Below are 16331 nucleotides of genomic sequence, written 5' to 3' on the forward strand. Positions count from 1 at the left end.
GAACAAATTTTGTGATTTGAATTAATTCATTTTACCAATAGCTGCTTTTTTCTGTGCAGAAAGATAATGCAATATCACTTTGTAAAGATAGATTTCCTATTAACTGAAAAGCATAAAGCTGTCAGAATGTTGGCTAATCCACTCTTTTTCTTTTCATTAATTAATATGATGGAATATGATTAATTTAACAGCGCATTCCTCCTACTTTTGGAACTGCGACTTAAAGAAACTGTCCTATAAACATGCTGTATTCTAAATGTCACATTAACACTACATTTAAAAAAAAAAAAAAAAAAAAGTGTTCTTGTTCAATTTCTCTCTCTCTCTCACCTTCTCCCTCCTGAAGATGACCCAAGGATGAAATATGAGCTACTAGACATATTTCATAATTTACTTAAATGATAAACTGAATGGTTTGCACATTTTCACATGCTTCCAGAGTTTATCATTGCAAACCTCTACAGTGAAGATAGTTGGAAAACACTCATGTATGGTAAGTTATATTCGAAAAAAGGTTTGTTTACCTAATCAAATTCTTGAAAATGTCAATGCTACTATGATTTCCAGTTTTATTAGGATAAAGAAGTATATCAGATGCCTGTAATATCAAAATCTTGATGTACCCTTAAATGGTGTGTGTGTGGGGGGGGGTACAAGATAGTACTACATGAAAAGTTTTTACATACTTATCAACAATTTTCCTCCAAATTAATCTGTTATCTGTCAGAACTTCATATCATTCGATTTTATATTTCAGTCTTCTGAGGCACTTTTTAATGTATCAATCCAGTTGGATCTTGATCTTCCTGTGGGTTTTTTTCTTGCCATCCTGCAATGAATATCTGTTTTGTTAACCTTTCCTCAACTAGTCTAAGTGGCTATACCACTTTAGATTAGATCTGCTCACATTCCTGAATGCTAAACATATCAAGTTCCTTCCTAATTTCATTTTTAATATGGTTCTGCCTGTGATATCATCTATTCACCCTCCCACGCGATAATTTTTCTCAAAACTCTCATATCTGTGGTCTCTCTATATCTAGCTGTTATTAATCTTATTTTATATAAATTTGTTCAATTTACCCTCCACCATACCAGCTTTCCTTATTCTGTTGTCTATATCTATATTTACTTGGCTATCTTCACTAAAAAATTGTGCTTAAATAGCTGAAATATTTTACTTGTTCTATAGGCTCTCCATTCAGGATGTGCAGCTGATGTGTCTGTATTTCTACATATGCTTATAGTTCATCTTTTTATCATTCATTTTCATGCCAAATTTATTGCAGCAGTTATTTTATGTGAATAATCCTGCAGATTTGTACTGAATTTATTTTGGGGGGTATCTGTCTGCATGAAGAACTGAGATTAATATCTCCAATTTTTATATCAGAACTAATACAACTTTATTTCATAATGTGCTCTGTATACATTATGAAGAACAGTGGAGATAGCTTGCACCTTGTCTTTACATCTGATTTTACATCAAACCATCTTCTTCTCATCATCATCATTATCATGCTTTTCAAGGATTTAGGCTTGGAGTGGCCTGTTCTGACCTTAGAAGTCATCATTGAATCTTTTTAGAGGGCATCCTGTTTTTCTTTTTTCCTAATGGTTTGTAATTTAATACTTCTTTTGGTAATTCTTCTGTTTTCATTCTTTCAACATATTCCATTTATGTTTATATCTTTTTATTTTTTCTATTACTGATTCATGGTTTAATTCTTTCATAATTTCTTCATTTCTTTTGTGATCAGATAGAGTATACTTTGCAGTTTTTCTGATAAACTTCATTTCAGCTGTTATTAATCTTTGTCTTTTTGTTTTATTGTCCAGATTTCACTTCCATACAATAGAACTGGTAGGGCTAATGTATTATATACTTTTAGTCTAGATTGTTTTTGAGCTGGGTTAGATTTAAATGTAGAGTTTATTACACCTGTTATTTTAAATATTTCACATCTTGATCAAAACCATCTTCTTGTATTTTTTTTAATTCTAACTACAGACTTATAACTATATATAAACTATGTATTGCTTGATATAATGTCTTCTTTATACAGATAGCATTTTGAATTGAAGTTCTGAACCAAATCCTTATAAAACTCATAGAGCCTTTATATTACTGTGATTTCTCAACTGTTTGTCTCAAAGTAAAAATCTGATCCTGACAAACTTCTGTTTGGACTGAATTGAACATGTTCTTCAAGATTTCCTTTGGACAAAAATTCTTAGCCTCTTAACAAGTATACTTTCCATAAATCTTGCCTGGAACATTCATTAGGGAATTTTGACCAGGCCTGAATTATGCAGTGCATTTATTATAGTTTTTATAGTTTTTTTCATGTTTGAGCATATCTTATTGAATATAATCCACTAAAGTTGCATTTCTTAAGATTTTTTTTATTGCTTTTCTACTCAAATATGAAATAAACAATGGTAAGAGGAATGGTTACATTCCTCTTACCATTGTTCCATCACTTGTTTCATTTGGCAGTCTTTTAAAGTAATTACTCCTGATATCTAGATTATCTTCCATTTTTAATCTTCTTCAATGCCTCCAGAACAATTTGAACCTTCCTGATATTTATCCTCTATGTTTTTACCAAAGTCTTCCCATGACTTTTGTGTAGCTATTAAAAACAAAAGAAATAATATTGACCTACAGTCCCATGGAATAAGATTAAATCCTACATAAGAAGAGATTTCTTCAGTGGTTTGTGTTACCCATATCCTTTGAGAAGATGAAGTCTTGGCTACCATAGTTTTTGCTGCTACTTCATGGATGGATTGTACAATATGAGCAAAGCTAAGGTGATTCTTCAGGTATTGGGCTTTCCATTAGTTTGTTTTTGTACTGCTTCTCTGTACTGAGTTTGTATGGAAGAAAGACCCAGACCATTTCAGAGATATTTATTATTTTGTTTTAGATCTAAAAGCACTGAGATGAAGTTTACGCTTACTATTTTGTGATCAGAGTTTAGTTCTACACTGTTGTATGCTCTGCACTTTCAAACTAATCCCATCCACTTTCCATTGATGATCAGTTTGCACTTTTGTTCCATTTGGATGTCAGGTCCATTTTCTTTCCGGTTTGTTTGGAAATTTGCTCTGTAGATTGACAAGGTTGCGAGTGATTCCTGAAACATTTGATCCTATTTGCGCATTAAAATCTCTACCTATGATGCAGAGATTGTGTACTGGAACAGTGTAGAGAAATCTGAGAGTTGACTGTAGAAAGCATTCTTGAGTGTTTTCATCTGAAGTCTCAGTAGTTGTTATTGTTATCATTGGTACTGGTTATTGTTGCTGTTTTGGGTTTAAATTTAAAGTTATGGCCATTATTCTATTGGAGATGGATGAGATGTGACTATAGATCCTTTTGTTGACTATGATTCTGATTTCTCCATTACTAGATTTGTCTGCTGATGTATATATGACAGTCCATTTTGTACAACTTGATGTAACTTTGTTCCATTCAAAATCTGTTTTCCACCTGTGTTCTTGGATGCAGATTGCATCAAGGTTTGCTTACTCTGCTCCAGTACAAAGTTAATGAAATTTTCAAGAATCGAAGAAGTTACAAATGTCAAGCAAATATAATGTTTGGTTTCTCCAGAGTTGATGTTTGATTGCCTACTTCTTCCTGCTTTAGTTTATCGGCTTCCTTGAAAACTTTCACTGGCAGGCTTCATAACTTCTCTTTGAGAAAAGGAATGGAAGCTTCACTACATGGGTTTTCTGTATTTCTTATTCCTTTTGTAATCAGAAAAAAAAAAAAAAAATCCACATATTGGGTTCTAACATGCTTCATCAACCATGTAAGCCTACTAGAAGTATACTATATACCCAGCACATTAGAATATATAAAAATTTAAATATTGGCACATCAGCAATCGAATTATAAGCCATAAATGAAATTAAAGTAGATTAACTATTGTTTAGTCAAATTTATATGCACACAGGAAATATACAGCTTAGACCATTGCTTAACTAATATTGCTAAAATCAAGTCCCAGTAAAAATGATATTTCGACTGTAATCTTTTTTACTGGTATTACAAATCTACTTAATTCATCAAACTAAATGTATATATACATTCTTACATATATGTATAAGATGGGTTATTAAAATTATACTGAAAAATTCCATTCCCTAGTTACGTAAATTTGGAAATTCTGCTTTAGATTTAGCACGGAGTACAAATTTCCATTATACAGAAGTTGTTTTTTCATTAGTAAATAAATTCTTGTCCCATTAAAACACCCATTGGGTTATAAATTTATCTAATCTAATATCTGCAGTTTGATAAGTATAGTGTGAGGTGGCAGGATAATATATTTAGTTGTGTGTTGCTATAGACCTGGTAATGTGGAAAGCAGTGAGAAGGAAATGTATAGGCAAATTGATATAGCTAATAAGAAAAGGGTAATCGTTGTGGTCAATTTTAATTATGGTAATATAGATTTGAATGCAGAGACATCATTTTAAGGACAAAGAGAATGAATTTCTTGAGTTTTTGTGGGATGGCTATCTTAGGTGGTATAACAGAGGGTAAAAGAGAATTAAGGGTCTTGGGTTTGATTATCTCATTCAGAAGATGTTATTGTAAATGAGGTGTTAAATCTTCCTCCAGTTGGTGAAAGTTACCATGGCCGCTTGGGTGGTCACTTCATATTAACATGAGGACTTCTGCAAGAGTGGGGGATATGGGGAACTATAAAGCTGGTGATTATGAAAAACTCAGGAGATAGCTTTGCAGCTATATCATGAAATGAGGAATTGGGTGATAATTAGATCAGTACTGCTTGGTCCCTACTCATGAACTATCTGACAGAGACAATATCTGAATGTATTCCAAAGGTCAGGAGATTGAATAACGTAGGTGTGAAATGGATCACTCGAAGAGATACAGCATGCAGTCTGGAAGTAAAAGGCATTGTAGAGACAGCACAAGATGAGTGGTAATAATCAGTTGCATGAGGAATACAAACGGCAAACAAGAAAAGTGACTTGCTTGGTAAGCATGCTTATAAGCAGCAGTTAGCTAATTGAGGCCAAAAGAAATCCTAGGGATTTTTTTCAGTGAGGGAAGTAAGAGAAACAGTGATTACAGAAGAATGATATTGGTTAGTAACATTGGTAGAATGATAACCATTGAGGAGGATGTTAAATGGGCAAAATTAAGATATTTCATTCTTGTAAATATAACAAAAATGCAGAATTAGAGAGCAGTGGGAAGTAGGAGCCACTGTAGGTGTGCAAGCAGAGGTATGTGAGGAATTGAGTTAATGTGATTTTATTAAGGCTGTAGGACTGGATGGTATAATACCACATCTTGAAGGAATGCTCCAGGGAGTTAACAAGTTTCAAAGGAGAGGAAAGAGGGCAAAATCGTTCCATTTCATAAAGGGGTGATGACTGAAGATTTTGAATTATAGGCCAATCTGCTTGTCTGGAGTTGTGGTCAGGATGTTACAGAGGCTAATGTGAACCAGAATTCAGAACTCAATTGACAGCAGCAGAATTCTCTTTGAGCCACAGCATGAGGTTTCTACAGGAAGATCATATTGTAGTGATCTGCTTATTTATAACATGGTGAAGGGGGATGCATGCACAGTTGTCTATTTAGATTTCCCAAAAGCTTTTAATAAGATTTCACATGACAAGCTGGCAATTAAATTGGAAAAGATGGGTTGGATATTAATTAGTATGTTTGATTGAAGACTGGCTGTCTGTGTATCAGCAAGGATGTTGTATTATTTAATTTGTATGTAAATGGTATTGGGAAGGGCTTCTGGGATGAGATACAATTGCTTGCCGATTATGTGAAATTGTGAAGAATCATGAGGAGCAGAACAGATGTTGTAGCCTTGCATGAGGATTTGAATAGACTGGGTGAAGGAGCAAATAAATGGGGCTGCCAGTTCAGCATAGTAAAGTGTAAGGTTTTAAAATTTGGGATTTGCAGAGTATAAGATTGGGGATATCTTAGAAGAGGTGAAGGAAATGAAGAATGATAGGAACATGAAATTCCAGGGACATTTTGTTAAAATTGTGAGGGTAGAACAGCAGATTATGGCACTGACATGTAGAAGTAAGGATATTATGATTCCATTGTATAAGGCTTTGATCAAACTGCACAGATTTCATCACTAGGTTTTCAAAATAATCAGATGTTAAAAACCATTCAAAGACAATTGACTAAGGGGTTTCTTATTTTTGGGATGTTGAGCATATGAGGTCAAATAAAGACAGTGCAATTTGCAGTCTTGTGGATTAAAGGAAGAAGTGGGGAGGGTGAAAGCATAATCGAGGCTTACAGATAGGTAAGGAGTAATTTCTGGATTATTGCAGATGAGATTCTTCATGGAGTGGTTGGAAACAGGAGAAGAACAAGAGGTGATCTCTAAAAGCTTGATAAGGAGGGTATTGCATGGACAGTAGTAGATAATTAGAATGCATTGCCTGAAAGTGTGAGTGCAGAGACAGTGAATTTAAGTCACAATTTAAGCATGTGTGACTAGTGGAGTATCTCTCTCTACTAGGGCCTTTGGTAATCCATAATAAATATGTGATGTATACCTTTACATATCCTAATAATGTTGGAGGTTTAATGGATTTTTTACAACACTAAGAAAGGATTAAAAAGAATTTAATACTTCCTATATATTTCGTCCTAGTCACTAGGACATCTACGGGGATTACAAAAATAACTAATGTAACATAACACATCATGTTGGAGGCTTAATGGATTTTTTACAACACCCAAAAAGAATTAAAATAGAATTTAATACTTCCTATATTTCGTCCTAGTCACTAGGACATCTACGGGGATTACAAAAACAATTAATGTAACATATACACAAATAACAAACAATACTAAGCCCAACCACGTGGGTGACACTAAAGTCCTATCTAGGTAGAGTGCCCTCTAAGGGCAGTAGTAGGTGGCCTGGAATGTAAGGTGGGAACTCTGGTGATGAGTGTTTCCCAAATCTTCGGAAGCTTAATGCAACCATATTTATTGAGATTTGGTTGGTTTTTGAGAGCTGCTGCTTCTAAGAAAAGTCTCTCTTTCTTGAATTTGCTGTGGTGGAGCATGGTGGTTTTCTTCCATGATACCCTGTGGGTGGTGTCCAAAACATGGTCAGCCAAGCCTGAATGGCCATAGTTATGTTTGAAGATGTACGACTTGTGTTCTTCTAGACGGATGGATGCTGATCTGCCTGTCTGTCCAAAGTACGCCAGCTTACAGGAACAGGGTACTTTGTAAACTCCAGGCAGAGAGAGAGGAGGGAGCTGATCTTTCGTAGAAAGGGTAGCAAGTTTGCGGTGGGGCTTATATGCTGTGTGTAGGTTGTACTTTTTTAGTATCTTGGCAATTTTTTCAGATGTGCCACGGATGTAGGGTATGGTGATGGCCTTTTTTAAATCTTGTTTACGAGAAGGACGGGGAATGGGGGAGGAGTTGATTATTTTTTTGATTTTTTTTTTTTTTTTTATACTGTGGCTACAGCGATCACAGTATCAAAAAAATAATCAACTCCTCCCCCGTTCCCCGTCCTTCTCGTAAACAAGATTTTAAAAATGCCATCATCATACCCTACATCCGTGGCACATCCGAAAAAATAGCCAAGATACTAAAGTACAACCTACACACAGCATATAAGCCCCACCGCAAACTTGCTACCCTTATCCGTTCTACGAAAGATCAGCTCCCTCCTCTCTCTCTGCCTGGAGTTTACAAAGTACCCTGTTCCTGTAAGCTGGTGTACTTTGGACAGACAGGCAGATCAGCATCCATCCGTCTAGAAGAACACAAGTCGTACATCTTCAAACACAACTATGGCCATTCAGGCTTGGCTGACCATGTTTTGGACACCACCCACAGGGTATCATGGAAGAAAACCACCATGCTCCACCACAGCACATTCAAGAAAGAGAGACTTTTCTTAGAAGCAGCAGCAGCTCTCAAAAACCAACCAAATCTCAATAAATACAGTTGCATTAAGCTTCCGAAGATTTGGGAAACACTCATCACCAGAGTTCCCACCTTACATTCCAGGCCACCTACTACTGCCCTTAGAGGGCGCTCTACCTAGATAGGACTTTAGTGTCACCCACGTGGTTGGGCTTAGTATTGTTTGTTATTTGTGTAATGTTACATTAGTTATTTTTGTAATCCCCGTAGATGTCCTAGTGAGTAGGACGAAATATAGGAAGTATTAAATTCTTTTTAATCCTTTCTTAGTGTTGTAAAAAATCCATTAAACCTCCAACATTATGTCTTCATAGCACTTAAGCCTCTATACACGAACTTTACATATCCTGCATGATGATTTAAATAAGTAAATTGGTTTTAGCAGATTAAAACCTTTCAACTCTAGATTCCCCCCCCCCCCAATATATGGACTACCAAAAATCCATAAGCAGAATATGTCATTACATCCCATTGTTGATAGCATTGATTCTCCCACATACAAATTAGCCAAAGTGCTCACACATTATACTAGCAGCACACCATCACACATAAAAAAAAAAAATAAATAAATAAAAAACTCAGCCCACTTTAAAGCCAGTATAGAGAACCTCTCACTCCAACACACTGGCATAATGGTCAGTTTTGATGTCTCCTCTTTATTCACAAATATTCCACTCAAAAATACCTTAGATCTCATCTAAGCTGAAATAGGGCTGAGATATCCTCCAAATATCTCAGTCCTATTTCAGTTCACCATGAACTCGGGCTATTTCGTTTGGCAGGGAAAATTCTACAAACAGAGGGTACAGCCATGGGTTCTCCCCTCCCCCCCAATCCCAAACAAACTTCTTTATGGAGACTTTTGAAGAAAAAGTCTTAAACTCAGCCCCACAAGAATCAATTGTTTTGGCTACACTACATGGATAATATGTTCTCTATTTGGCCACATGGCTTAAAAACACTCCACAACTTCCTAACACACTTAAACAATCAACACCCCAGAATCCAGTTCACCTTGGAATAAAACAACAGTCTACCTTTTCTAGACAATCTGATTACATGCCAGCCTGATGGATCCTTGGCTTTCTCTATTTACAGAAAACAAACCCATACAGGTAGATACATTCACCGACAATCACCCCCCCACACACACACACACAACAATATGAGATTATAAAAACTCTGTATAATAGGGGTAAATTAATCTGTTCAGACAACAATGCCCTAACTACTTAATTTAACTATATCCTTAACACCTTGTTAGCCAACGGCTACAACCCCTCCCTCCCCCTTAGCAGAGATTACACTAAATCTATCACCATTCCATATATCTGGGGCACATCTGAAAAGCTCACAAAAATCCTAAAAAATATGACCTGACTACTTTGTTACAAGCCACATAAGAAATTGGCATCCCTTATGCTAGAGACCCATCACAGAATACACTGGAAGAAAGCCGCTTTACTACACCGTAGCAAATATAGATATGCAAGATACCTGGATTGTGCCTCAGATCTAAAAAACTTCTCAAATCTCAACAAATTTGGTTGCATGAGACTGCCCCAATTTGGGAAGCTTGCATACTTAGAATATCAGCCCTCCAGTCAAGACAGCCAAATTTAGTCCACTAGGGGAGGGGGACACCTTTAGGACTCTAGGACCAATGCCATTTGCCTTCTTCAGCCTTTGCTCGTTGTTAGTGCCTGCATGCACATGTCATAGTTTTTATGTTCCCAGAAGATGGCAATGTAACATTGTCGAAATATAGGAAGGTATTGATTAAAGTTTTTTAATTAATATTTTAGTATACGTTGTCATTTCCTGAAAAATTTAGTCAGCCGAATATAATAGAAAATTAAATGTCCTGCTTATAGATAAACTTATACTGTCCTTAGCTGAGATCCCACCAAAAATCAACTCAGTAAATCAAACATGCTATTTGACAAAATTGATTTTTGTGATAACTTCACTAATAGATAAAACTGTCAGTTATCATGCCATACCACCTATGTACGTGTATGTGTGTATATGCACACATGCAGGCACCTTGTTATTTATCTTATGGGTACAGAGCAGATTTAATTAAATTTTAAAACAATCTTAAGAATAGAATATATAAAATATGAGTAAACCATTATACAGACTGAATTGTTATTTGTATCATAATTTTATGCTCAAATTCATTAACCATTCAACTGCCTTTGTTGACAGACAAGGCTGGCAGGAATGACTCGTAAGCTGCATTCATACATAGCCAATTGTGAATGTCAAATGTTCATGTATGATTATGCATTTTCCCAGATTTTCCTAAACAGCCTTTGCTGGACTGTATTGGTTCTCCTATTCACCACCTGGCAATTTCTCTATGATATCCTAAGAAAAATTACATCTTGAATCAGACATTATATAAACTGAATTTAAGAATAAATAAGGATTGAAACTACTTGATGCTAAAATTATGGTCTAGCTTTTAATATCTCTTTTCAGAAACATGCTGTTACCACATATGTGGAAGTTTCTTGATTAGAAATTCTCTCACAATATAAATAATCTGTTTGCTTTCACAATTAATTCTGGTTATTTTATATGGACAAATAAAAGTAAGACAATGGAATAATCGCATCTCTCTCTCTCTCGCTTTTGCAAATTACTTCATGTGACACCCCAAAGATGAGCTGTTCTCATTCTCTTTTCACAACCTTAGAGCTTCAATCTGCAGATGCCTTTGATTGCAGCTTGTCAAATATTGAAGCAGAATGAATGCATTTTTTTTAGCTGTTGAATTCCATGCACAATCATACATGAAACTAAAAACACCCAATAGCTCACTCTTCTTACTTTAATGACTAGAAACTCATGGCTACTCACTTCTGTTTATAGGAGACCTACTTTTGCATGCAAATATCTGCATAATACTTTGCATCACAATTCTACTCTTGAAGATATTCTTGAAGCTGAATGAGCTTGCATAATTATTATATTAATAAAAAAAAAAAAAAAGTCCATTGTGAAATAATGTAATGGATATAGTACCCAACATATAAAATTATATCATGTACGTAGACCACTCTAGGTAACTAAAAAAAAAAGTCTCAATAACTTATAAAATTGCTAAGATTTTATACAAACTTAGCACATGTTCTTCAAATCCGCATGAAAATTATTTACTTTTTTTTTTTCTGTCAGCAATGGATTATCTACCACTATTTTTATTCCAAGGAATTTTCCAGGTCCTTTTTTTGTCACCATTATTTTGGTCTACTCTATTAGAGGCTAAGATCCAAAAGCATGAAGATTGTAACAAACATTTTAAATGCTGAAGGTACCAATTTTTATTATGTGGAATGTGATTACCTTTTTATGGTTTTAAATGGTTTTACATATAGTTTACTTTTTTTTTTTTTTTTAATCCACCTCTGAATGATAGTACATCTTTCTGTTCTTGTTAATGTTCTTCAAATGTTAAGCATATTTACATCAGAGTTAAGATAGTGTCTGTTTTTAAATTAAGTATTATTTGTTCACTTAATTTGCTGTGAGGCAGGCTGTCTCTGAAACAAATGGAATCTGGGAGCTATTAAACATGTATTTCTTTATTTACATGTGAAACCATTGAGTTATATATATTTTATGATGCATGTTAGTCACCTTATTCTTAATTATTATTCCTTAGTAAAGTAGCATTACTACCCACCAACCATTAGGGTGAGAAGAGAAGAAGATATTTAAAACTTTTCTAAACATCTCAAATCCTATTTAAATAATAAAAGAAAGAATAAAGAAATCCTCTTAACACCTTTTTCATTCTTCAGAAGACAGTAAGCAACTGATCCCCATCTCTCATGGTTGAGTACATTTCCATGATGTGCTATATCAGTGTGCAAAGTTTCTTAAATTACAACTCTTTATTTACATATATTCTTGCAATCAGTTTTGAGTCGCCAAATTTAAAACCAGAGTTTCTTCAAGGAAGGAAGAACCCTATTTTCAAATCTGAAATACCAGTTCAAATGTTATTTGTTTGAAAGCACAAACAGAATGAAGGCTTTGCTACTTATGTATAAAGTAGCAAAGTGTTCATCAGATATGAACACAGGAGTTGTACATTTGCAATGCTTTCTTTAATTATTAATCCTTTTCTCATTCCATATAAACTGTAAACTATAAAACCATTTTTTTAAAGATTCTGATTTCTGTAATAACACATTTTTTCCCCTGTAGAATAACTGAGTACACATTTACTATTTAATGAACACCCCCCCCCCCCTCAAAAAAAATATATCCTAGGGCAGTTTCTAAAATTTTCTTTTTCTAGTGTTTTCGTATTTTATGTGTATATGATTAGTTAATGTATTAATATATTTTATATCAAATTGAAGAAAACAATGCAAATTTTTTTTTATTGGTTTGACAGTTTTCTGTATTAAAGAAATGCATGAACTCCACAAATGTTTTTTAAATCTCAAGTGTTATTGCTTATGACTTTTATAGTTAATAAAACATTTTCAAGCTACTAAAATATTCTGCATGACAGTTCATAATCTTTTTATTAATATGGTTGTGATGTATTTCTTGTTTTATTATCAGGTAATATGAGAATATTTTAGTAATAATGTTATAATTCTGAAAATGTTTAATTTTCTTGGATTTTTAAACTTGAATGAACTTCATTAATACCTAAGTGAGTCAGTGAGTGCCAACCTCTGTAATCATGTAATATAAATTTGTAACTAGTTACATGTTTAAGATTATTTTTAAGTAACTACTTAATAGTCAAGTTTGGCACCTGTGCTAAGTAGCTAATTCCAAGCTTTCTGTTTCTACAATTTTCTGTTCTCCTTTTTTCTTGCTACCCAGTGGTCTGGTCTATCCCCCAACATGGCTTTAAGGACTGGGAAAATACATTTCGCATTTGGAGTGGCAATGGTAAACACCCTTCTCTCGTATGGGATACTGCTGACAGTTTATTATCTTCTCACATGCTATGCTATATTTCATGCTTGCAATTTATTTGCTTTTTTGTTTTGTTTTTGTTTTGTTTTGTTTTGTGTTGTGTGAAAACACTGCATGTTTGATTTCTGTTGCTGGTTTCACTAACTTAAGTTCACCTTTTATTTTGTTTTCAACATTTCTTAATAAATAGTTTACTGTTTATAAATTACAAAATAGGTAATAATTTGCTTCTTCAAGATTATATAATAAGATTTTTGAATTCTGCAGATTATTTCAAAAGACTTAAGTTTTTTAAGTTTTGAAAAAAATATTGAGTGGCATACTGTGTACTTACTTGTTGTAGTCTTTTTTTTTTTTCCTTAGGTTATATATGAATTTTGGAAAATACCTGTTATTATTTGCTTCAGTAAGGCTATTAGTACTCAATCATTAGTTCACTAGTCTTAATTACTTTAATTTAAAAAATCGAAATACCAGAAACAGTAAATTTCCATAAAAATACGTTAAACTAGATAATTACTATGAGGCATATGATCGAACAGTTTTTATTCCCGTGTAATGAAGTGCAATTTGACACTTAATACTATCCCCCTCTCCAAAAAAAAAAGCATCAAGTATAGTATCTCCTAAATCAGTTTTTAGGAAAGGAAATAAAAGCAGAATGCTTATGTGTATGTACTTAGCTGTAATTTAGTAGTATAGCTCATATATAATGAAAGAATAACAACTTGCAGAAATGATAATAAAAATGGTAATAATCTGGTCTTCAAGATTATAAATCAAAATATTAAAAAGTGTAAAAAGGGTGAACAAAATCCTAAAATATTTGATATAAAATGTAGTTTACTTTATTCTGTATTGTGCTTAAGGAAATGCACAGTTGTCTGCATCTTATTCATGCACCCAGGGAGATTATTTCACTGCCTGGTGTGAGACCACTGCTCTGTTTATTGGAGGCCTGAAGTGGCTTGAAAAAGTTCCATGTTTGATCTCTAGAGCAAGGTTTCTGGACCTGGTAAAAAATAAATTTTAAAAAATACAAAAAAAAAAATAATAAAACCAATAAAAATATTTTAAAAAAATCCTTAAGCCACCCATAGTACAAATATGCTATGTTTTATAGAAACCTTTTGTGGGCCACATTAAAAAAATTAAAAAAGAACAGCTGTAAAATATTTAATTTTAAAAAATATGTTAAGCTACATTTTTCATATCACTTTCATCTTTGAGAGGTGAAACTTACAGTAATTCAGTGTTGTGTGCATGCAAGAACTTTATGTGAATCCCACATGAAAGTTGTAAATCTGCAATATATTAGTACCATTGGTAGGCTAAGGGTTAGATAATCTGTAAATCCTACTCTACAAGCCAAACATGGTACTTTTTTCCCAAGCTACTTCAAGTCTCAACAAGCAGGGCAGTGGTCTCTCACCAAGCAGTAAACATAGTCTATCACTTAAAGACCTCTACAGATGTTCATACCACTGTTCAATTCAAACCAGCAGTCTCTTGGTTGAGATTATGTATGCTATACATTTGGCTGAATGGACTGGCTGCAACTAAGGAGTAAAAGAGAAAAGTAACCTGCTGATATCTTTGACAGTTGAGATTAATGGTTCCTTGGGGGTTATTCCAGGTGATGAGGAAGTCTTCTAGGGAATAGAATGAAAGGGGAGTTAGGTCTCCAGTTACACTCTGAATGGATGTTTATAACCTGCCACTTTCATTTCTTCATGTTCCTCAAAATCCATAAAAAGTGGTCAATGCCAGTTCAGTGGACCACAGAATTACTTATAGTAAAGGCATGATGGAAACAAATGTCTAAGGTAGTGATTAGATTGAGTCCATGAGAGGATGGGGGGGGGGAAGGAAGTAATCATTTAACTGAATTGCCTTCTGGGCAACATAAGGAATTTTGGCATTAGTGTTAGCAGCTGTGCATTTATCTTACTTTCTTGGAATGGACTGAAGTATGAGCTTGCTTTCTTGCTGCAAGGTAGGTCCCAATTATCCATCCATTTCCATACTGAGATAAAAAGGGTTGGGGAGGGAGGATTAGTAGGAAAGCATATGCAAATTGTCATGTTAGAATGTCATCAGAGGTATCTTTTTGGTATATCTTTATTAAAATTCTCATATCCTTCTGTTGAAAGACCAGAGAACTTTCTTGATAGTCAGTTTGCCAGGTCTCTTGTTAGGAATTGGAGGTGAAGAATGATACGAGGTCAGCTTTGTGTTCAGGTGATTTGCTGATGCCATCTAGATAGAGAGGTGGAAGCATAGATTTGCAGAGTTGTATCTTGAATTCCTTGACTGGCATTTGTATTATAGTTAGTTTTCTATGTTTTTTAATGTAGACTGAAAATGAAATTGGAATTTTTCTGGCATGTCAGAAAACCATGCTGTGGTAATGGAAGTTGGAAGCCTTTATTCTAGTAACTTAATTAGAACAAGTGTCAGTAAAAAATAGTCATCAGGCCAGAAAGAAGAGTGGAAATTTGAAATGTCACTGCAATGGCACCAAATCATTTGACTTGGTGCCATTGCAGTGACATTTCAAAAGGATGCGAGTCTGAGATGAAGTAAGTGAAAAACATTTGCTATAGTAGACAATACTTGCTTAAGGTTATTTTAATTGCCTATCAGAGGGCTGATGATTTGACCTTTTGAACATTTGACCAAGTCAAATGATTTGGTGCCATTGCAGTGACATTTCAAAAGGATGAGAGTCTGAGATGAAGTAAGTGAAAAAATTTGCTATAGTAGACAATACTTGCTTAAGGTTATTTTAATTGCCTATCAGAGGGCTGATATGACTAAGAAAAAATAGTTGGTAGAGTGGTAAGCATTACGTAGTATTCTTCTTTCTCTGTGTGTTTATCCCACTTCCAATGCAGGGTCTGTGTGTTACATAGATATGCCTTTGTTAGTAGAATCCCAGCCAGCCTGCAGCCGGGAGGAGGGGGGATGTATTTTTGACTGCAGGCGTGTGCGTTCACAGGGCCGGTTTGCCTGTTCTGAGGGATGAAAATATACATTTACGATTACATACTCTTTAAGTATAATCTGTTTCATCTTCATTAAGAACCTGCTTAGTGCTATCCCTCTGTATAACCTTAAATTCTTCTGGAAAAGCTTCAGATGCAGCAGTATGAGCACTAGCAATCTCCCTCTATCTTTACATTCTTAAATTCATCAGTTTTAAAATCTGAAACAGCCTTTTGAAACAGTTTTCTTTGTCCAGCCAGTTTCCTATGTCCTCTTGTAAAGCTTAGTCTTTTCCTGAATGAGAGCTAAGCATATGAAGATTTTTGGCTATAAAGGTCTCCATGTGTAACATTGCAATCAAGCTGGTCCACTTTCTTTTAGACACAGGAACCTTTATCAGTTC

At 34.4% G+C, this 16331-nt stretch overlaps 1 protein-coding gene across 5 annotated transcripts in view; it reads left to right on the forward strand.

Moving 5' to 3' along the window:
* The window catches only part of msn (serine/threonine-protein kinase msn), a 566215-nt gene that overhangs the window by 452094 nt on the left and 97790 nt on the right, over positions 1 to 16331 (forward strand). For 4 of the 5 annotated variants that reach the window (XM_090413541.1, XM_090413544.1, XM_090413542.1 and 1 more), the window contains one exon: positions 12845 to 12913. The exons of the other annotated variant lie outside the window; for it this stretch is intronic. In XM_090413541.1, the coding sequence (XP_090269667.1) occupies positions 12845 to 12913 (69 nt within the window). The remainder of the gene's footprint in view (positions 1 to 12844; positions 12914 to 16331) is intronic. 5 annotated transcript variants of the gene reach the window in all.

Source organism: Typopeltis vanoorti, chromosome 24 (genome assembly GCF_054136105.1).
Source record: "Typopeltis vanoorti isolate ZY-2024b chromosome 24, IOZ_Tvanoo_1.0, whole genome shotgun sequence".
NCBI classification, from domain to species: domain Eukaryota; kingdom Metazoa; phylum Arthropoda; class Arachnida; order Uropygi; family Thelyphonidae; genus Typopeltis; species Typopeltis vanoorti.